This window comes from Puma concolor, chromosome A1 (assembly GCF_028749965.1).
Source record: "Puma concolor isolate L17-30 chromosome A1, mPumCon1.1.hap2, whole genome shotgun sequence".
NCBI lineage: Eukaryota > Metazoa > Chordata > Mammalia > Carnivora > Felidae > Puma > Puma concolor.
Genome location: NC_141667.1, coordinates 70,797,846 through 70,821,733, shown reverse-complemented (window position 1 = coordinate 70,821,733; position 23,888 = coordinate 70,797,846). Strand labels below are relative to the sequence as shown.

Below are 23,888 nucleotides of genomic sequence, written 5' to 3'. Positions count from 1 at the left end.
GGCTCCAGGCTCCGAGCCACCAGCCCAGAGCCCGACGCGGGGCTCGAACTCACGGACCGCGAGATCGTGACCTGGCTGAAGTCGGACGCTTAACCGACTGCGCCACCCAGGCGCCCCACTTGTTTACTTTTTTTAATCCTCACTACCATCCCCCAGTCTAATACCCTAGGCCAACCTTCCCCTCTTTCGTACTTCAATCTCCACAAAGCAACTAGAGTGATCTTATATAAATGTGTGGCAATAACTCTTCACTTAAAATCTCCCTGCTCTATGAATAAATTCCAGAGGCTATCTATCCTGCATAGTTTGGTATCTACGCACCTCATCTCATGTCACTCTTCCTTTCACTCATTCACTTCAGTCCCACTACCTTCATACATGGCAAGCCTTTTCATTTTCAGTATCTCTGCTCTTACCTTTCCTTATGCCTAGAGAGCGCTTCCTCAACCACTAATTCTCATCTTTTAGAGCCCAGCTCAAAAGTCAGTTCCTGAGATAAGTAGCCCCTGGCCACTCTAATGTAGGCCCTACCAGTTACCTTCTATGACACAAGAGTTTGCTTTCCTTTACCATAACCATCGCAGTTTATAATTTAGCATGTTTGTATTTTGTTTAATATCTGCGTCTCCCACCACATTGTGAGCTTCAGGAGGGAATCTTAGTTTGTCTTGTTCATGGATATAATCATGGGATCCAGCACAACGCTTGGTACATATTAAATGCTCAATAAATATATGTTGAATGAATAATTACATCACAAATTATATATGAAAAATTTACTAATAGTAAACTAATAGTGATTCAAGAAGATCAAACATAAAATCACAAAAGAAAAATAAACACCATTTCAATCACTGTCAATATCAATTATGTTTGTAAACTTCTTTCTTTACAGATTTTCTAATGTATTTTATTTCTTACAGAATTAATTTCAAGCTGGAAACTTAAACCTTTGAGAACAAACTTTACCATTAGTCCAAGTTGAAAGAGTTAAGAAAACCCATTTACCAAAATAGATTCCATGAGAGACTAAAAATTAGAACCAACCAATTATCAGGAAAAAAAATTTAAATTAACAAAGACAAACTACCTCGGAAAACACAAAGCCAAGGTTTCACAATACCAACAACCTTTAAAAGAATAAGCTGTTTAAATTTTTAAACAACCTTTAAAGGAATAAATAAACCAAACATCAAAGGGTTAAAAAAAAGCACACATTGTTTTAGCAAAGCAAGTATTAAACTGTTTTTGAGACAAAAAATGAGACAATCTGCACATATGCATCTCAACATAAAAATCCTATGTCAAATATTAGCAAGCAGAATCCAGCAGCTCAAACATTCATGACTATATGATCATGTTTATGTCAAGAAGCAAGGGTAAGTGGCTATTAGGAAATCTAATAATAAAATAATTCCTCATGATCATTAGGTCAAAGGTGAAAAATCACGATGATCATTTCCACTGACACTAAAAAAACTTTAATAAAATTTAACAAACATTCTTGCTAGAAACCTATAAAATAGTAACGGGGGATATTTCCTTAGTGTGATTTAGAAGAAAACAAATTGTGTGTGTGTGTGTATAAAATCAACCTAAAAGCCAGAATCATTCTTACTTGGGAAATATTAGAGCAAGGGTTGTGAACCCATGGGTTATTTCCAGCCTGCCACCTGTTTTTATAAATAAAATTCTACTGGAAGACAGCCACACTCATTCATTTATATACTGTCTATGACTACTTTCACACTACAACACTGGAGATGAGTAGCTGCAATAGACACTGGCATATGAACTGAAAACACCATCCAGCCCTTCACAGTGTAAGTCTGACAACCCCTGTAGTAGAGCATTCTGATTAAAACCAAGAAAAGACAAAGGTGTTTACCATCAATCACTGATTTCAGAAATAACATCTGATGTGATTAGGCAAATATTAAAACTTCAACATTTGTAACTTTCTCTGTTTCTGTGAATAAATCACTGATTTCCATCCTGAGGCTGCCCTTTCTCCATTGTTTGGCAATGGCAGCTCTAAACTCATGCCTAACTCAACCAAAAGAATCTTTTAAATGCCCTAATTTTCTTTAAAGCAAAGTAGAAATGTATACTGTATCTCAATAAAAGATAATTAAATTACTAAAATTTTCAATTTAATTGTTCTTTGTAAAACACCAAAAGCAATGGGGTGCATTGATCTCACGGTTCGTGGGTTCAAGCCCCATGTCAGGCTCTGTGCTGACAGCTCAGAGCCTGCAGTCTGCCTCAGATTCTGTGTCTCCCTCTCTCTCTGCCCCTCCCCCGCTCACACTCTCTCTCTTTCTGAAAAATAAACACTAAAACAAACAAACAAAACACCAAAAACATAATGAAAGAACTCAGGACTTACTGGTCCTACATAGGGCTTGTATATGGGATCAACAGCATATCCAACATTTGGAAGTGACGTATACCATTCTTGTACAATACATATAAATAAACTTCACTGTTAAACAAAACATACCCTTCCTGAAGAGATAATTCTTGGTTTTCTTCTTCAGGACCACTGCTATCACTCTGTAGTTCAGGTTCATTCTCATCTTTTCCTGGCAAAGTCTCCCAGCTTTCATCACTTGACGACTGATCTTTTTCAGTACCAGAAAATCGATGAGGCAAAGAAGCAGACCACTCTCCATCACTGCATTCTGAACTGCAAATTCAGAATAGAAAGAAAATAAATTGTCATTATAATCGTCATTATATGTGCATTTACCATTTGAAGACATCGTGGTATCGAATGGATGACTGATGCCACACGATTCATCAGGTGCTAATTCAATTTAAAAAATATTTTAAAATAAATACAGAAATAAATACATTCAGCAGAATGTAACTTTTTCAAATGAATATAGCACATGGCAAGTTACAGAATTATCGATTTATGATTTTCTTCACTAAAGTAAGTAATTCCATGTTGCTTAGAGGTTCTTCATTTATTAGACATATTTCTAAATAAAAATTTAAATATAATTTGGCAACCATAAATTAAATGCTCTGGAATAAATAATAATAGATTTATTACTCATCTGACCTGACTAAAACAACTTTCTAATTACATATTGACAATGGAAATCCTATCCTCTATGAATAAATTTCTATTACCATCTTTTAAAAGCTTAACTATTTTTTCCTTCCTTTTTTACACAAGATTTTAAAAGGAAATTCAAATTCATAAAAAGCAGCAGAGACAAATCTTTACTGAAGTCCTTTGGTAGGACTATGAACACAAAATAAATTTCAATTCAAGAGAACATTTAGATAAGGAACCAAAGGGATGATAACAGGGTTAATGAAGAACCTCAGAAAATGACTTGGTTGTATTTAACTTTGGTTAATTTGGTTTCATTTAATGACTCTTTAAGTACTAGTCATCTTGTACTACAAAGGTTAAAATATTATTAATGGTGAAAATAAATCTTAAATGCCCCTTCCAACCGTATCAACCATTCTGGTCAAGAATCCCCTTAGAAACTTCCCTTTGTGCCTTGATTTTTGAGAAACAAAAAATTAATAAATTTTAGTTTCTGAAAGAAGTGATAATTGGTAAGAAATTACCTTTTCTTTATGATGATATATTACTAATGGTTATATTATTGATATATTAACTAGTCTATAATGAGTTCCTCCTTCTCTGAACAGATGAATCCAGGAGATCAAGATGCTATTAAGAAAAAGCGGCAGTAATGTAAGCTCTGAGGAGTTAGAAGTAAAAAAAAAAAAAAAAAAAAAAAAAAAATCAACTTCCAATTGTCAGTAAATGATGGGCAGCAGGTCACATTCTTGAGAAGGAATTTTACATAGCTCTGGCATAGCAAGTAAAAGGTGTTCCTTCAGTTGGATAGAAGCCCAATTGCTTATATTTTGTAAAATTTTCTCTAACCCAAAAAACAATCTAAGATCAAATAAATCAGTTCTATACTTGCTCCAGTATAAAAACGTAACATAGAAAATAGTTTAAAAAGACTTTCTGAATGAAGTTTCCTGGCTATGAAACCTCTCAATTTTATTTAAAAAAATTTTTTTAATGTTTATTTATTTTTGAGAGAGACAGAGCACAAATGGGGGAGGGGCAGAGAGAAGAGGGAGACACAGAATCTCAAGCAGGCTCCTGGCTCTGTCAGCACAGAGCCTGATGCGGGGCACGAACTCACAAACCGTGAGATCATGACATGAGGTGAAGTTGGATGCCCAACCGAATGGCCATCCAGGCACCCCAAAACATCAGGGGTAAGCTCTTACTTTTTTGTTTTAACATATATTTATTTTTGAGAGAGTGAGAGAGTGCAAGCCAGGTAGGGGTAGACAGAGGGGGAGATTGAGGATCTGAAGCGGGCTCTGCACGGACAGCACGGAGCCTGATGCAGGGCTCCAACTCATGAACTAAATAAACCTTGAGATCATGACCTGAGCTGAAGTCCGAGGCTTAACTGACTGAGCCACCCAGGCGCGCCTTAGACTATCATCTTTAAAGCTAAATTACCAGCTCCAATTTTGACATCTTTAACAATTCAGCTAAAATTTATTAATTTGTAGCAATTTTACTTAAACAAAAACCTCATATTTTAAACTTTTTATGATCCTGTCCAGAAAAACAACACCTAAAAAGTTTGTAATATTTTTTTTTTTTGCTTAATGAAATAACTGATGGGAGTATTTACAAATTTTAATATAAAAAGCATGCTTATGATCAATAGTCAATATATTTAAGAAGCCTATGTCACAGACTGGTGACATAGCCTTTCAGACAAATTTGGTCCTTCTACCTGTTTTTTTATGGTCAGTGAGTTACAATTTTTTTTTTTTACAACTTTATCTTTAATTTTGCCTCTTAGCAAAATCTAAAATATTTACTAATCTGGTCCTTTAGGAAAAAAGTCTGCAGATCTCTGGCCTGTATTATTACTACTCATTATACATAACCTTCACCTCTAAGTAGCTAACTTTTAATATAACCTCAGCCCTGACCACTTGGCTTTCATAATCACTAACTGTGCACCAAACATTTTTAGATTTTCACCCTTCTTTTCAAAAGTTATAAAGCAAAACTCATCTGACAGGTAACTCCTTTCTTGAGTTTCTTTCTAAGGGTATTTCCCTACTCCCAAGGTGAAAATCACAGGTCTTTGACTCCTCACAAAACCCCATGTTTAAGTCCTTTTTATTTTCCATTCCTTCTGTAAAATGAATTTTTCTCCATTTCTCCTAAAAACCCTGGCTCAAGTATTTTCCTCTAAACCTACACCTAGACAGTCAATTATTAATCATTGTCCCTAAGTTTAATCTCACTCAATTCACTTAAAAGATGCATTCTGGGGCGCCTCGGTGGCTCAGTCGGTTAAGCGTCCAACTTCGGCTCAGGTCATGACCTCACAGTTTGTGAGTTCGAGCCCCGAGTTGGGCTCTGTGCTGACAGCTGAGAGCCTGGTTCGGATTCTGTGTCTCCCTCTCTCTCTGCCCCTCCCCCTGCTTGCGCTTTGTTTCTTTCTCTCAAAAATAAATAAATGTTAAAAAAAAATTAAAAAAATGTATTCTGAATTATCGCTATTGCTTCAATTTATATCAAATTATTCCAAATCCTTCACTTTTTTCCTAAACCAGTATTTCACAAAATTCAGCCATCTGCCTAATGCCCTCACAATTTTTGCTCCAGGTGTCCACTAATGCTGTGTCTTGAGGTTCAGTAGTTGAGGACACAGGTTCTGGATTCAGTCTGCCTGGTTGTGAATACACCACTTACTAAAGCTGTGACGTTACTTAACCTTTCTGTGCCTTTATCACCTCACACACCAGGTGTATTTGATAGTAGTATCTAATAACTCCCTGAGTTCATATAAGAAGCAAATGAGTTAATATACACAAAATGTTTTAACAGTGTCTGATAAATGATAACCCATCAATAACTGTTAGCAAATCATTTTTAATATTTTTTTAATTTAAATGCTATATTTCCTTTTCAGATCTACAAAGGTATTTAAGTGAACAATGTAGATAAAATGTTTAGCACAATTTTTGGAAAATGGTAAAGGTGACAGTTACTTTATTATATAAGCTGTGTGCTTAGACATTTCAATTGGATTTCCAACAGCACACCACCATTTTTCTTTCTTCTCTACCACAGAAAATCTACTCTAAATCCTTGGTTTGTCTTACTGAATGGAAATATCAGCTTTCTGGTCACCCATCAACTTTAGTTTTAGTGTCTCTTTATACCAGGGGTCAGCAAACTATGCCCTGACCCATGAGCCAACTCTGGCCACCTGTCTGTTTTTAAGTGGCCTGGAAGCTAAGAATGTTTTTATTTTGTTTTGTTTTGTTGCATTTTTAAGTGGTTATAGAAATACCTATATAATACCCTTGATTTTGCCTTTCAGTCCACAAAGCCTAAAATATTTGCAGACCCCTGTGGTCCATCCAGCGAAGACACAGCAAAGAAAAACCAAACACAGGTAAATGGAAGAGATATCATGGAGCAGGAAAGGGTGAGCAAATTGCTCAGTAGTAGCACTAAAGTAAAACAAACAAACAAAAAAACAAAAAATGGTACCAAGAAAAGTCAATTGGATTTGAGAAACAGGAGGTCACTGTTCACATTATAGAATATACAAAATACTACTAGGAGTTAAGATTTCAATGCATTTAAAAGTGCAGAGTGCAGAAATAGAGTGGGTATAGGACATTTATTCTGAGAATTCAACAATGGAAAAGAAAACAAACAGGCAATTGGTTAAAGGAAAAGCAAAATCAAGTAAAGGTTTCCCCTCAGGATTTAGAAAAATTACAGAATGTGGTAGAAGGAAGCAACTTTGGCATAAGAATAATAAATTCAGGGGTCAGATATGACTACAGATGCAGAATGAGAAAAGTCACCACCCTTCACTGAAAAACAAATTAAAAACAGAAATGGATACTAACGTATCATAATATGGAGAAGAGGAAAACAAGAAAGTTCAGATTTAATTATTTTACTATCTCTAAGAAAGCAAGAAACAAAGTTATCTACTAAGGGTGACAGGAGTATATGGAACTGAAAGCAGAAAGAGAAAAGATTTAAAAATAACTTTTCAAGGAGAATAAGCAACAGAATAAATAGCACAAAACAATCATGGAATAGTGAGAACCCTTGTCCTGGAATATAAATGCAAATTAGTTAAACATTTTTAAATTCTCAAGTACCACTTTGATTTTTATACAGTTTTTCAATAGGATTGTCTCCTATTAGCATTTAGAGCTGTATTCAAAAGCAGACAACTATTAACTTACTCAAATGTTACATTTCACACATTCAACTGTGAACAAAAAACCCACCTCTTTTCACATATTGGATACAATTACATATGATTTCTAGACAAAATAATTTATGTAGTATAAATCTTAAGTAGAAATAAGATACAGAAGTAAAAGCATCCAAAAGCAAGCTCTTATTCCTCAAATCCCCCAAGGAACTGGTTTGTTAGTCTTCCCTGGCATTTTCACATTGATAAAAAATCAACTATATAGAAGCTAAGAGAAAAGTGAATTTTAGATAATTTTGTTATCTGAGGATCAAAACCACCTTTTGAATTTTATTGAAAATACTCTGGATGGACATTATGTTAAGATACATCATATCTGCATTTTCAGACAGTATACTGAACATAATCTAAGCAGTCTGGGACATTTTACCCCTATTAACAGTGAACTGTTACAATACAGTGATACAAATGGTAGTTGTTCAAATCCATAAGGCTGCTTAATTTAGCAAAGTCCAGATGGTTCTTTCTGAATTGTGCCTGCCTTTTACAATTTTCCGGTCTTTTCCCTAAACATCAGAATATTGTAATCTATAACCCCTTAAAATGCCTGAGAACAAAGCTATTTATGCCTAATATACTCCTTCTAACTTTTATGAACTTGGAAACAAGATAAAAAGCTAAAATGTTAAAGCATATGCTTTCAGATCTTTGCTTTGGCTGCTCATAGTTGCTTTATTTGTTGGGAATACATGGATATCAAAGGAGCTCCTTCTTCATGGCTCTCAACTAACTTATATAGAAGAGGAAAGAAACTTAATTCAGTCTCATGATAATTATCTGTATATTCCATCTTCCTCATAAGGCTGGTGAACAGCCAGGGAACGGGGATCATTATTATTTGCATTTACAGAGTACCTGGGACAAAGTCTGACATTTAGAAGGATTTCAATAAATCCTTTTTGAATATATCAAACTGAAATCAACTAATTGGCTAATATTCCTTTTATTTTCCCAACATCATCAATAACAAAAAGTTGTCCTGACATTTTTATCTCAGGTAAGGTTTTTAACTTTTATTCAATGTCAAAAGCTCTGAAAGAAACCTCAAGTGGTATAAGAAATAGTCAGCGGATGGTATGCCTCTTCCTTCAAACAGTTAGGTCCAAGGTTAAAATGTGCTGGCATGGTTAAAAGGTTCTTTTAAACTCAAGATCTTGTCCTCAAACAGTCATTAAAGTTCTCAGGGTATATTTCAAAAGAGCAGGATGTTAACCTTAGCTCTTTGGTCTAATTCCAAGTCTGGTAATTACATACTGCCTATTAAAATTCCCCTCACAATTCTAATTTAATAAGGTGGTGTTCAGTTACTATCAAACAGCTCAGAGCAATTCTACCAGCTGCAATGTTTATTCCATAAAGTGTAATGTTTCAGGTATGATTAAGTGATCATTTAAAAGTTTTCAGGAAGAAATGGATCATGCATTCATTCAAATACTTTTCACTTTTAAAGAAAGTATGAGCTATACATATTTTTGAACTGTATTTTTTAAAAGTGGCTAAAATTCCTATAACTAAAAACGTCGCAGTGATTTTAGTTATGTTCTGGGTAAGAGGGTTCTATTTGCAGCTATTATAATACAAACATGGCAAGAAAAATTTTCAAGTAAAGCATCTTTAAGTTTTACAAAGCAGAGAAAACTCAGAAAGAATTTTACAGACTCAAGGGAAAGGATGTTTATACTTTCCTTCTCAAGACACTTATTGTAGAATCACTATTTCCCCATTTTTGCAATCTGCTATTATCAGAACTCAGCCAAAGTATAGTAAAACATCTAGTAGATGAACAAGTGGCAAAATGAAACTAAGTTGGATAGTATGGTTATTAAACTTCAACCTTTATCTGAAACCATATTAAAAGGCATTCTGGCAATTGTGATCCTTTGCAGGGAGCTGAGAGTAGAGGAACTGGAAACAGTAGCATAGAAATAGAATTACTCCTCAAAATTGTCCAGACTACTGAAGTGAGGTCCTAAACATATCTCAAGGCTTGCAGATGCAAATGTAGAACCATTATCCTTGAGAAGTTATTCTTGTGATGGTAGTTTTCAAAAAACAAAAACAAAACAAAAAACCCTAAGTATTTCTGGTATTTCAATGTGTCTTAAAGACTGCCCCAGGGGTGCCTGGGTGCTTCAGTCAGTTAAGCATCCCACTTCAGCTCAGGTCATGATCTCAAGGTTCCTGGGCTCGAGCCCCACATCAGGCTCTGTGCTGACAGCTCAGTCTGGAGCTTGCTTCAGATCCTGTGTCTCTGACTCTCTCTGCCCATTGCCCGCTCATGCTCAGTTTCTCTCTCTCTCTCTCTCAAAAATAAATACACATTAAAAAATTTTTTTTACAAAGAGGTGCCTGCGTGGCTCAGTCAGTTAAGCATCCAACTTTGGCTCGGGTCATGATCTTGCAGTTCATGGGTTCAAGCCCTGTGTTGGGCTCTGTGCTGACAGCTTAGAGCCTCGAGCCTGCTTCGGATTCTGTGTCTCCCTCTCTCTGCCCCTGCCTCACTCATGCTGTCTCTCAAAAATAAATGGAGAAAAAAAGAGAAGATTGCTCCAAAATTAGTTCCATCTTTTAAGCACACCCTAACTTCAGGCTCTTTAAGTCAATACAGAACTAAAAAGTCAAAAGAAAAAAAAGTTTCCATTAACTGTGTTTTTCTCATCTGTATATTGTTCGTAAAAACCTATCATTGTTTAGAATATTGACATATCACTTAAGGAGACAAATTATAAATAAACATACTAAAACAATACCCTATAACTGTTAAAAGTCCAACCGTCATTCCAGGCAAATAAAATGCTAATGCTACTGACCAGAAAAAAAAAAAAAAAAAAAAAAAAAAAAAAAACCAACAACTTCAAAACCAAGAGCCAAGAAAATTACTCTTGAGGTTACAATGCAAAAATTTCATCAACTGAATTAGATGACATTAGGCCTGACTATAAAACGCACACACAAAAAAGAGGTTTTTATTATTTTTGATCAGTGGTGCCAATGATGAAGGAATGGCCAAATTAAATTACTTCCTTCAGGAAAGCAGAAATGTAACTGTGGGAAAAAAATCTTATACTTTCAAAAAGGTAAGTTATCTAAGATTAAAAATTGATGTTATTATTTTTTTCAATAGTAATCTAGAGGTATACCAAAGGTTTACAATCAAATCCAAAAATCTTAGGACTGAGTATGTTTTGGAATTCAGATTTTTTTCTCCGAGATTTACAAATACTACTTAATAATTCCCAGTGGGGTCCAAGTCAAAAACTCAGTAATCAAACACTTTGATATTTCTGCAGCAAACTGTTATGACTGCTTCAAAAAAAGGCCTTGTATTAGTTCAGATCCAGATCTGCATCAAATTAAGTTAACACCAATTTAGGTTTTGTTGTCAATTTCCATTTTAAGAATTTTGTGGACCTTAACTGAAAAAACAGAATTAAGTTAGGCCAAAGTTCTTAACTCATTTTACCCTTAAGCTTAAAAAATAGTAGGTTATATAAATATTGTCTGCCAACCCTTGAAGTTTACAAACTTAAAAAGACAGTAGAAATTACGTTTCATTTGTTTCTACAAGTCACTTACACTGTATTATAGAAGTTTTATCCATCTGCCCAAAGAAACCAGATATATTTTATTAATTTTATGATGTGAAATAAAATACATAAAATGTATTCATATTCAAAAGGAAAAACTTCTTTTGTAGTACTTTCTAGTTGAAAAAAGTAACCGTATTTCTACAAGTTAATAAAATCGTGAAACTGCACTGTAACTGAGCATAGGCAGTTTCAACTAGCTCAAAAGGTTATGTGAAAGTTTGGACTCTAGGGTAATGAAAAGAAGATGGACAAAGAAATTTTCCATTTCTCTCTTCTTTCTATGGTCTTACAGTTTGGGGGAAAAAAAGGATTCTATGTAAGAAGAACCAGAATGCTTATTTAAGAAAGGTTGTATGTTCTCTTAAAAACTGTAAATTTGGACTGGGCAGTAAGGAGATATGCAAATTCCAGCTCCAAAATTTACTAGCTTTGTGACTTTGAGAAATTAACTCTCTTGTGCTTCAGTTTCCTCATCTATAAACAGGGCAAATAATAATATACACCACATAGAGTTGTGACCAAAAATCAAATGCTAAATAAAAATAGGTGAAAACAAACAAAAAAACACAAGTGACAAAAGGAGCAACAGGAGGAACAGAGAAACAGGTGACATTAATAAATATTAACAAAGTTAATCCAATATTATCAAAATTTGCTGTGATCTTACTTTTTAAACCCAGAATGGGTTAACATAATTTTTTTTAAAATACAATAAATGTTTCCCTGCATTTTATTACCTGAAATACTATGAACTAAAATAATTAATATCTGTATCCTTTGTAATAACTAATTATCATTATCTGAACTTACAATTTCTATAAACTCCTAAAATGCTTCAAAGAAAGTTTCTGTGAAAAACTAACCAGTAGTTTGCATGTATGATTAGCATTCAGTAAATAGGCATATTTGCTAAGTCAAAATATCTAATTCCCTGACCATGTCAGAGCCCATCCATCCAACATAATGGTACCAGAAATAAACCACCTTGCTTATTACACAATCTGACAAAGCACTGCATGAAATCTTACCTATCTTCATCTTTGTCATACAGTTGGTAATAATCTCCACAACCATTCCAAAAGGTGTTATCCACAACTTCTTGCCTTCCTGCTGTGGCTCCACTTTCTGCTGTAATTTGGTTATGTTCTGTTTCCCTGTGTGTAACTCTTGAGTAAGGTGGATCCAAGAACATGCAGTCATGTTCTCCATCGTAGTCATCACATTTTATTAAGAGGTCATCTGAGCCATTTTCCTCAACTTCCAAAGCCTCCCTCCACCTCTGAACACTTCTTTGTTTAGCCTCATGCCTATTAAAACCTGTTTCTTGGTCCACCTGGCTTGAACTTATCAATTTCCTAACTTTGGGTCTCACTACCTGTTCAGGAGAACTTCCCTGGTTCTTGTTCTTATCACTAGTATTTTGTTCACTGCAAATATGCCCAGGAGCACACACTGAATCTTCAGTTGCATTTTCTCTCTGACTCTCCTGGCTAGTATTATTTTCTTGTTTGTTTCTAACAACGTCATCTTCAGAAGAGGAGCTCTGAAATTCCTGATTGCTCTGATTGACAAACTCAGTATCACCAGTAGAACTTTTGACTAACGGTGCTGAATCTAACTCTTCAAATTCATCTCTTACTTCACAGTTAAAAGAGGGAACTGGTGGTGAAAGACCAGTGTATGCCTCTACCTCTCCATTTGCCAACTCAAATACTGTATTGCTCAGTGCTTCCTGATATCCACCACCTTCCACAACTTCTGCAGAAAGCTGAAGACGGTCATTGGCCTCTCTGTGTGTACCATCTGGGTCGTAAGAGTCAGTATGAACCAATGACATTCCATTTTGTACACTTGAAGCATCACAAGCTTCTGGAGTATATTCTCCCTCAGGGTGATTATGAAGATTTGTACTGCTTCCTAAAGTCTCCCTGCCTTCCTCACTATGATGTACTGCAGCAAAGGATGGACTGCTCTCAATGGTTTGATTTAATGTTGTATCACAAATGGGAATTTCTGTTTCACTTTTTTCAAACGAAGGGTCGTTGGGTAAAGAAGAATGAACTTGATCCAATGGACTGGAACCTTCATAGAGAACAAAGAAAACATTTTTGGAAACATTAATTTTAGATACAATTTTATTTAATAATGACTATTTAAATAGATATTATGCCAATCATTACTCACTTGAATATGAGTGAATTTCTGACAGGTACTTCTATGCCCCTGAACTTAACTGAGAGAGCCCACTGGTCACCCTATGAGTTCATTTATGCCATTGTATAGCCATTCAATATCTTCTCTCAGATGTCTTTTAGAAGTCTTTTAGCTAACTGCTAATACCTAAAACATTCTGTTAAAGACATTAAAAGGAGAGGCTACTGAAAAACTACACAGTGAGAGGCATAAGTCAAGTCATAGGGTAACCAATGTGCCCTTCTACTTGTTAAGGTGCACAATTCAAACTTCATTTCTTTTATTATGTGCAAGTAAAAAAACTTCACAAGTACTTTTGATAGATAAAGGAACAGGTTACACATCTAACAGAAATGAAACTCTATTGTGTTTGATGTCAATTCAGAAAATTGTATCTCAGTCTCTAGATATATTAGATTTCTACACCAAAATGGATTTTTTAATACACCTATAATGAGTTACCTTTACATTATGTTACAGCTATGATTGCAAAACAACAAAAAAGTCAACATGTTGACTCTGCCATAGTTTGTCAGAATCTTGAGAAAAGAATAAAATCAGATCTGTTTTATAAATCACTTTAAGCCTATCTTTTATCACTACTAATGTAATAATAAATAATGAAGACATCTGAGATTTGCTGGAACAAAAATTTATAAAAGAGCAGTCTTGTCATATCACAGAAAGGCTTCTTTAACAGAGTGAACTCATTAACTAATAATTCAGATTCTTACTTATAAATGACAGTAAAAATAATTTACAATTAGCAAATTTTCTCAAGACCAGAAGACTACACTCTAGTCCAAAGATGTGTAATTACTACCTGGATATCTGCAAAGTACTTTTTTTTTTTTAAGCTTATTTATTTACGTTTTGAGAGTCAGAGAAAGCAGGAGTTGGGGAAGGGCAGAGAGAGAGGAAAAGAGAGAGAATCCCAAGTAGCGTGGAGCCCAATGTGGGGCTCAAACCCACAAACCATGAGATTGTGACCTGAGCTGAAGTGATGCTTAACTGACTGAACCACCAAGGCGCCCAATGCAAAATACTTTTTCAAACTACTGAATAAGAGATTTTAATTAAATAACTATTACTCGACACTTGTATTTCATAAAATGGTTTTAAGAAATTAAATTAGCCAAGCTAAATTATTTAGGGATACAATTAACACAAGAAAGCTATTAAACATAATATGCAGGGAAAAATATATTCAGTTCACATTAAAAAGTTTTTGATTGAAAAATAAATCTCCACTAGCAGAAGGATGTCATGATACAGTTATATTTTAACAACTGGCTGTATTCTATTTTCTTCCATGTTTAAATGTATATATCGTTCATATTAAATTTAATAAAAATATCAGAATAGAATTTCTTGATAGGATATGTATATTTGTATTCATAGACACATAAAACCCACACATAATTTCTAATATTATAAGATCAATTCCTACATGCTTATTAATAGCTCTTATATAACTCCATGTTGCATACCTGAGGAATTTTCCTTTGGAACATCATCTAGTTCCAACACTTCATAGTCATCACCAGCCCGACCTAAACTTCTTTCATGCCTGGTCATACATGGTTTAAAACTGACATATGCATGTCTTCTTCCATATCTCCTGCCTGTGATTGTCTGATATCCTCCTGCTGGTTTGGGCCAGGCAGCCTTGCTGGATTCTTGATCCATTACTGAAAAACAGAGTTAAAAATAAGAGAGGCATGAAATGACCTTTACTCCAGTGACCAGTAGAGGTAATGTTTAAACATATATGCTATTGCTTGCCAGATCATCTGCTACTGAACATTACATGCACCTTACTAACATTGTAAGTGTAAACATGAATATTAGGTTATGAGAGTTAATTGGCCTCTTTACCCCCCAAAATAGCTTTTAAAGTTTGGCACTTTTAAGATGTCTCAGAGTTTTATAATATAACGTACCCAAAATGATTTTTCATATGCCAAATTCATAAGTCATACTGCAAAAGCTCATTAAGAATTAGACAATGATCCTCCAAATTATCTAAGTAAAGTACCTTATGTATAAATGCTTAACACATATTTGCTAGATTAATTATTAGCATATTACATTAGCACAATTACATGTGTGTAATCTGCACAATTACATTAATTGTGAATACATTTCTATCCAAGGTAACATGCAACTTCTTTAAATGGCATCTGTACTATCAGGAAGAAATAACTGGACCATAATAAAACATCCCAAAGACTAGGGTCAGATAAAATTATCCACAAGAAAACAGCGATGAGCCAAGTCAAAGACATGCTACCTCACCTTTCAAAACTACAGTAAACATTATGGTAGCAAAACCCATCAACACTTTAACAACTATTTAAATACTAAGTTCTGACAGCTGAGGGATACACAGTAGTAAACAGTAGCACCTGTAACTAAGTAGAACATTACCATATCTCTCTCTATATATATAAAAGTGTAAGTTTCTTTAATCAATGATATTTTACATATACTATACAAGAACTAAACATAGTATTTAAAAAACAATTTTTAATGTTATTTTTGAGAGAGATATAGCATGAGTGGCGAAGGGCAGCGAGAGGGAGAGACACAGCAGGCTCCAGGCTCTGAGATGTCAGCACAGAGCCCAATGCAGGGCTTTAACCCACTAACTGTGAGATCAGGACTTGAACCGCCATTTGGGATGCTTAACTCACTGAGCCACCCAGACACCCCTAAACAAAGTCTTATCTCACAGTATATAAAATAGTCAGTTAATGGAAAAGTTACATATTTTTGTTTTACTGCATTAAATAAGTAGAAATGCTTCCAAGCACAAATAAAAAACAAACATGTATTTATACAGTTATCAAGTTTTACATTATATTATTTAATCCCTTCAAAAGCCTTATGAGGCAGATACTGTACTTCATTTTAAAAATCAAGAAATTAAGAGTAAAATTAAGTATTTAGTAACCTGTCCAATAATCAAATAGTATGACTCCAGAACTAGTGCCCTTAACAACTCCTCCAAAGGAATAGTCTCCAAAACGGAAAGCACAACAGAAGCCAAGGGAGGGTACAAAAAATATAACAATTTTTATTTATACTTATTTTCATATCAAAAATTAGAAATTAAGCTTTAAAATATTCAATAAATGGATCAAAAATGGCCTTATATAAGCCCATGATCCCAAATGGAGGGTATTACGCTAAGTGAATTAAGTCAGAGAAAGACAGATATCGTATGTTTTCACTCATATGTGGAACTTGAGAAACTAAACAGAAGACCATGGGGGAGGGGGGAAAACAGTTACAGAGAGGAAGGCAGGCAAACCATAAGAAACTCTTAAATACAGAGAACAAACTCAGGGTTGATGGTGGAGGGGAGAGGGGAAAATGGGTGATGGGCATTGAGAGGGCACTTGTTGGAATGAGCACTGGGTGTTGTATGTAAGTGATGAATCACGGGAATCTACCCCCAAAACCAGGAGCACACTGTATACACTGTATGTTAGCCAACTTGACAATAAATTATATTAAATTAGTTAATTAAAAAAAAAAAAGATGATTCCATGTCATGTATGGTACTTAAGGTATCCAGGGAGAAAAATATAAAATCCTTAATGTAGAGGGACTGACAAAGACACTCTGCTTACCTGCTGGCTCTTTTTCAGTATATTGTGACATATATGGCAGTTTTTGTGTGCCCAGTTCAGTGCAATTATGGATGTGAATTAGTTTTTATTCACACAACGAATAAGCTGCAGAAGATTCCTACAAGGAAACCGCAGATTAAACAAAATATTAATAATATAAGCACAAAATAAAAATGACAAAGTAATACTTCTGGTGAAGCACTTCGCTAACCCTGTAATATCAGAAAAATACAATCAGATCTGACAATCCATCAAAAAAACCTTAAAACTATCAAGATAGCTATTTGAAAAGTTACATCTCCTCTTGAAAAACCTCTTGCTGTAAGCATGTATCATCCTTAAGACTGACATGATTAACAGTACATTCGTAATTTAAAAGTAAATAAGCAAATATATTGGAAGAAGTGCTGACTGAAGTATGTGACCAAACTATCTGGGAGTCTACTACACTATGCTATCTTTGCTTCTGCATCAAAGCGCTATATAGTTTCTTTAGCTCTGGCATTGTTAAAAGAAGTCAACCCTAGGAATACAGACCGTATTTTCAAAATATATAATGGCTTATGACAATTATAAATTAATGTGTGTAAGGGCGCCTGGGTGGCTCGGTCAGTTAAGCATCAGACTTCAGCTCAAGTCATATCTCACGGTTCATGAGTTCAAGCCCTGCGTCACGCTCTGTGCTGACAGCTCAGAGCCTGGAGCCTGCTTCAGATTCTACGTCTCCCTCTCTCTCTCTGCCCCTCCCCCACGCACACTTGCACACATGCTCTCTCTCTCTCAAAAATAAATATTAAAAAATATTTTAAAAATAAAATAAAAAATGTGTGTAATAATATACTTATTCTTTACAATAGTCAATTAACTATTCAAATATTTTGATTCCAAATAAGAACCTATTCTACATTAGAAAAACTAAAATTTGTCATGTAACAAATATAAAAAGACCTTCTGGTTTGAAATTAATCCATTTACTACTTCAAAAGTTGCAACCTGGGCTCTTTTAAAAGTTTGGTAAGGGTTATGTTTTTATTTAAACAGCTTATTTACGTAAACACTGAAGCTATTGCTAATTTTCTACCACCACTTATTGGAAGATGATAGTTCTGCAAATGAGGTTAATTGTATTGTTATCTGTGAAACCACAGACAGCTCTATATTAACATACATCAGAGTACAAACACACATTCTCCCATATAAATTATAAATTCAGCAACATGTTATGATCCTCTAATATGTCTGAACCAAATGAGACTGTTAGCAACAATCTTACCAAAGAATAGCTTACCAAAAAATATTCTTAACATGGAGGCAAAAAGATAAGCTTTAATTAATACTGTTTTAATACTAAGAAAAATGATCTGAAATAACTTGAATCTTCAGTCATAATATAGTACATGACAATCGTAAAGGATGACCATGCGTTTAAATTCATAAGTATTTCACCCAAAGTCTTTTCTTTAGAATAAAGCTTTATTTTACTATGTTCCCGGCATTATTTTCAGTGCTGAGGCTTCAAATAAATGAACAAAGTAGACAAATATCACTGCCCTCCTAAAATTACAGTATGTGGTACACACACTAAACAAAACAAGGAAGTAAATATACGTTAGACAATAAATACAAAGGAGCAAAAGAAAGCAGTGAATAAAGGGTTGCTGGGGGTGTGCAATTTAAAATAGGGTGGTTAGGGAAAATCTCTCTGAGAGGGAAGCATCTGAGCAAACACCTGGTAAGGGAGACAGCCATGTGTAAACCTAGGGAGAGAACATTTCGGGCAGAATAAATGAAAGTTCCTGAGGTGACAACCTCCAGAAGTGATCATAGCAAGAAGTGTGGGATGGAATGAACAAGACAGAAAGCAACAGATGAGGTTAGAAAATTAATTAGGGTGGGTGATAGGGGGTGAGATGGAACAGGTCACATAGGCCTTTATAGGCTAACACAAGAAATGTAGGTTTTATTCTGAGTGAGCTGGAAAACCACTGAAGAGTTCTGAACACAGAACAGACATTACCTAACTTCTGTTTTAATAGGAACACTCTGGCTACTATTCTGAATAGAGTGAAGGGGAACAAGGTCAAAGGCAAGGAGCCTGCTTGCAAAGCTATCAAAATAATATTGGCAAGAGATCACAGTGGTTTAGACCAGGGTAAAACTAGAGGTGGTGAGAAATGCAGATTCTGAATATACTGTGAAGGAAGTGCCAACAATGTTTTCTGATATAGATTATAAAATAAGGTAAGGAGTTGAGGCTGACTCTAAGTTCTATAGCCTGAGCAACTGAAAACAACAACAACAACAACACAGTTACCATTAACTGAATGAAGTAGGAAAATTTGTGAAAGATGCAGGTTTGGAGAAAGTATCTTCAGTTCAGTTTTACATGTATTAAGTCTGAGATATCTATCAGACATTCAAGCAGAAATGTTAAGTAGAGGGGCACCTGGGTGGCTCAGTCAGTTAAGCATCTGACTTTGGCTCAGGTCATGATCTCACATTCATAGGTTCAAGCCCCATATCAGGCTCTGTGCTGACTGCTCAGAGCCTGGAGGAGCATGCTTCAAATTCTGTGTCTCCTCTCTTTCTGCCCCTCCTCTGCTCACACTCTGCTTCTCTCTCTCTCTTTCTCCCTCTCTCAAAAACAAATAAACATTAAAAAATTTTAAGAAAGAAAGAAAGAAAGAAAGAAAGAAAGAAAGAAAGAAAGAAAGGTTAAGTAGAAGCCTGGAGTTGACTAAAAGAATTCTGGGCTGCAAGTATAATTTGGGAGTTACCAGTATATAGATACATTCAAAAAGGCATGAACTTGGACAGGACATCTAAGTGTACTTGGAGAAGGAAAAAGGTTCAAGGACAGCCTTGAGACAATCCAACATTAAGAGACCAGGAAAGAAGTACCAGAAAGCTGACAGAGGCCAATGGAAAGAAAAGGAAAATCCAGGAGTATGGATGCCAAATGAAGAAAGTGCTTCAGACAGAAGAACTAATCCACTGTGCCAAATGCTAAGAAATAAAGTATAAGAAGGATCTGTAACTGGCCACTGAACTTAGCAACATGGAGGATACTGAAGATCTCTGACAACAGCAACTTTGGTAGAATGGGAGGTGTAAAAGCCTGATCACAGATAGTGAGAGGAAAGGAACTGGAAAGAGTACATACGTCCTGAAAATCACCGTTTCTTAATAATTTTCTTTAACATGATTCCACTTGCTTTCTAAAGGTGTTCCAACAAAATTTCATCTACTTGTTTTCAAGCCCTGTGACCCCCGCTGTGATAACTTTTGACTACTTCTGAGCTCAGTCCCCTGATTTGAATCCCGTGTTCTCGTGTGTGTGTGTGTGTGTGTGTGTGTGTGTGTGTGTGTGTGTGTGTGTGTCTCTTTACTAGAAGATCAAGTATTTGTTTCAGAAATTTTATGTAAGGAGGTAAACTTTGGGTCCTTGCATGTCTGAAAAAATTTTCATCTATCCCTCAGACTTTGGGTATAGTTCAAGAAAAAACATTTTTTTCCTAACTCTGAAAGGCATGGTTTTCCAGCATCCCATGTTGCAATATGGCATCCCATTCTGCCAATTTATTTCTCAGTTTTTGGTAAGTAAACCAATTTTTCTCCCTGGAATATTTAGGATATCTTCTTAATAAGTGGTATTCTATAATGCCACAAGGACTTTTTTAGCGGCAGGCCATTTTATAATTTCTCCTACACAGCCACTATTGGGCTGTTTTAAATAAGACTCATATCAGTTTGTCTCAAAGATGTCCTTTTTTAATAATGGCTATTTTCACTGTATTTGGCCTACAAAGATTAATCCTTTGTCTGTAAACTTTTCTAATTTTCACTCTATGAGATGGTAAATTTCATCCAATTTTACTTTGAGCCTTTCAGTATTCTCTGTAATAATCTTCTAAATTTCTTGTAGTTTCTTGTTTTCTGCTTCTTTTATTATCATTTTTAACAGTGATTCATGCCTTATGACTAAAATGTAGACTAGAGTCTCTCTGTAGATACTAATTATTTCTATTTCATTGAAGGTCAGCCATGCTCAAGTATCTACAACAGTGGTAAATACTTTCTCATTTCCATATAAAAAAAGGTATAAAAAGAAAAAAAAAAGCAGAACAGGGAGAGGGGAGGATGAATAATAAGAAATAAAAACCACAGTGGTATATCAAGATTAAAATGGTTAAATCATTAGTCCCAAATTTGTATCTTAAGTGAATCAGACACATTGTCTCTGAGTTCTCTCTGAAGAGATGTTGCTTTGCTGAATTAATCTCTTGCTCCTTGTACTATTCACTTAATAAGTAACACATGACTTCTATTTGTGATGCTTATTCATTTCAAATGCAATTATTCATATTTCTTACTAATGGTCATAAAGTAAAATATATAAATGTGTTGTTGTCTAAGAATTAAAGAACTAAATCAATGAAGTATTAATTCCAGATCTTATTTAACCTACAAGCCATCACGTTATCATTTTAATAACCAGCAGCTATAGACAGGCAATAAAAACAACCTTCAAAACAATACAAGGGAAAACGTGCGTGTAGGACATACACCTCCAACAGCAGAATTGAAAGAGTTGTGATTTTAAAGACAAAGGCCTTATTTTATTTGTACTTGCATGCACTAGGTCTATTAAGTGCTTGTTTCTACTGCACTAACACAGTATGTATGTAAATGATTGGACAAATGAATGAATGAACAAACATGCTCCTTTCTCTGATGGAAATAAGGAAATATAATGAAAAGAGAGGGCTAAGTGTTGGGTATACTTGGATCTAAATACCAACTCTGATACTCAGGCAAGTTAAATGAAAGCTAGTGGTAGTTTAAGTGATTTAAAAATATATATATATATAAATAGTAATGAATGAAAGGAACTTAGGCAAACAGAGTAATGAGTGCTCATATTCCTATATGGACACAATATATACTAATATTGGTACACAGTAGACCTACATCTTGAATTGTCTTTGGTATCAACATATTTCTACTCCAGTGAGTAATCAACTAATAACAAAGCTTGTATAATATTTAAAAATAACACATTTATTATTTTTGCAACATAGCCTACCTACTTCAGTAACATCATCGAACCTCTATGAGACTAATACAGTAGAATAATTAAAAAATAATTCTTTGATAAAATTTTTTTAACACTTCTCCCTTCAAAAAGCACAGCCTAATCTGCTCCCTATCAGAGTGGGTTGTACTTAGACACTTGTTTCTATTGAATACAATGTGACAGAAATGACAATGTATAATGAACAAAATTATGGCATAAAAGGCATTGTGGCTTCCTCCTTGCTCTCTCTCAGCTCCCTCTCCCTGGGAAAAGCAAGCTGCTACATCATGGGATCATTCAGGTAGTCCTATGGAAAAGTCAATGTATTCCTGCCAAGAGGAGAAGGAAGTGAGGTATTCTGACAACAGCCATGTGAATGAACCACCTAGGAAGCAGCACCTTAAGTCACAATCAAACCTGCAGATGACTGCAGTCCCAACCCACATCTTCAGGGTAACCTCATGAAAGATCTTGAGACAAACCACCCAGTCAGGTTGCTCCTGAATTTCTCACCTACAGAAACTATGGTCTACTGAAGCATAACAAATTATCCTGTAAAAATTAACAAACACAAATAACTTAAATTATATTATTTTATATAGAGAGAGAGATAGATAGATATGGATAGATAGGTATGTGGATACTGAATTTTCCTATATTTCCACCTATTATGAGAACGAAGTTCTTTTAAAAAAATGTTTGAGAGAGAGAGAATGAGCAGGGGAGGGGCAGAGAGAGGAGGGAGGGAGACACAGAACCCCAAGCAGGCTCTGTGCATTCAGCACAGAGCCTGACACAAAGGGCTTGAAACTCAAGAATTGTGAGATCATGGCCTAAGCCCAAATCTAGAGTCAGACTTTTAACCGACTGAGCCACCCAGGTGCCCCAAGAACAAAGATTTTCTAATGCCATCTCATGAAAGTATATTTTCTCCCTTTGAAAGAGCTGCTTATTCTCAGCATAGAAAGTGCCAGGTTATGGCTTACAGAATTAAAATGAATTATACTTATGTTTTGTTTGCTGGCAATCTCAGAACTGTTGCTTAGCTCTTACATTCTACCTATCACCTAATAAATATTCACTATATAGCTACTGAATCAGGAACACTTACTTTTAGAATTTAAATCTGATTTAAATGAAGTTTTAGGCAAAGTGAAGGAGAAATCAGTTGAACTTCCAGAAGAAGAGCTTCAACTGAAAGCTTGGATCTTTACACCTGTGACCCATTTGCTGGGAGCCAAAAATAACTCACTTTTTTAAAAAAAAAGCTGAGACATAATTCATATATATTAGATCAGGTATACAACATAATGATCTGATGTTTGTACATAGGGCTAAATGATCATCAAAGTAAGTCTAGTTAACATCCATCACCATAAATAGTAACAAATGAGAACTTCTAACTTGTATTTTGTTAGTAACCTTCAAATATACAATATGGTACTAATAACTATAACACCATGCTATACACTACAACCCTATGACTTATTTATTTTATAACTGAAAGTTTGTACCTTTTGCCCCCGTGCTCAACAATTTTGCCTGCCTCCCACTCCCACCTCTGGCAACCACTGATCTGTTCTATGTATGAGGTTTTTTTTTTTTTGTTTTTTTTTTTATAATTCCACACATGAGATCATACAGTATTTATCTTTCTCTGATTTATTTTGGTTAGTATAATGCCTTCAAGGTCCATCCATAGCCATATTGTTGCAAATGGCAACATTTCATTCTTTTTTATAGCTGAATAATACTCCATTTTGTATGTATGTGTCTGTAAACACACAACCCACTTTTTTTTTTTTGGCCTGAGGAAGATCAATCAATCAATCTTCCTTCTTTTCTTTTTTTTTTTTTTTTTTTTTGTGTGTGTGTTGTCTAAAACAACAGAAATTTATCTCTTACAATTCTGGAGGTTAAAAGTTCAAAATCAAGGTGCCAATGGGGTCATATTTCCTCTCAAAGGGTTTGGAGGAAATTCTTTTGTACTTCTAGCTGGTGGTGAATGCCAGCAAACCTTTGCATTCTTTGGCTATATACCACATCTTCTTTATCCATT

General features: G+C 35.0%; 1 protein-coding gene across 2 annotated transcripts in view; it reads right to left on the bottom strand.

Annotated features, from left to right (window-relative positions):
* PJA2 (praja ring finger ubiquitin ligase 2) overlaps positions 1 to 23,888 on the bottom strand; it is a 69,957-nt gene that overhangs the window by 33,304 nt on the left and 12,765 nt on the right. Inside the window, exons 2-5 of one of the 2 annotated variants that reach the window (XM_086685610.1) lie at positions 16,753 to 16,870; positions 14,605 to 14,805; positions 11,950 to 13,003; positions 2,504 to 2,689 (exon numbers count right to left, since the gene is read on the bottom strand). In XM_086685610.1, coding sequence (XP_086541736.1) covers positions 2,504 to 2,689; positions 11,950 to 13,003; positions 14,605 to 14,805; positions 16,753 to 16,783 — 1,472 coding nt within the window. In that variant the 5' untranslated portion in view covers positions 16,784 to 16,870. The remainder of the gene's footprint in view (positions 1 to 2,503; positions 2,690 to 11,949; positions 13,004 to 14,604; positions 14,806 to 16,752; positions 16,871 to 23,888) is intronic. The other variant, XM_086685652.1, reaches the window with a different exon arrangement.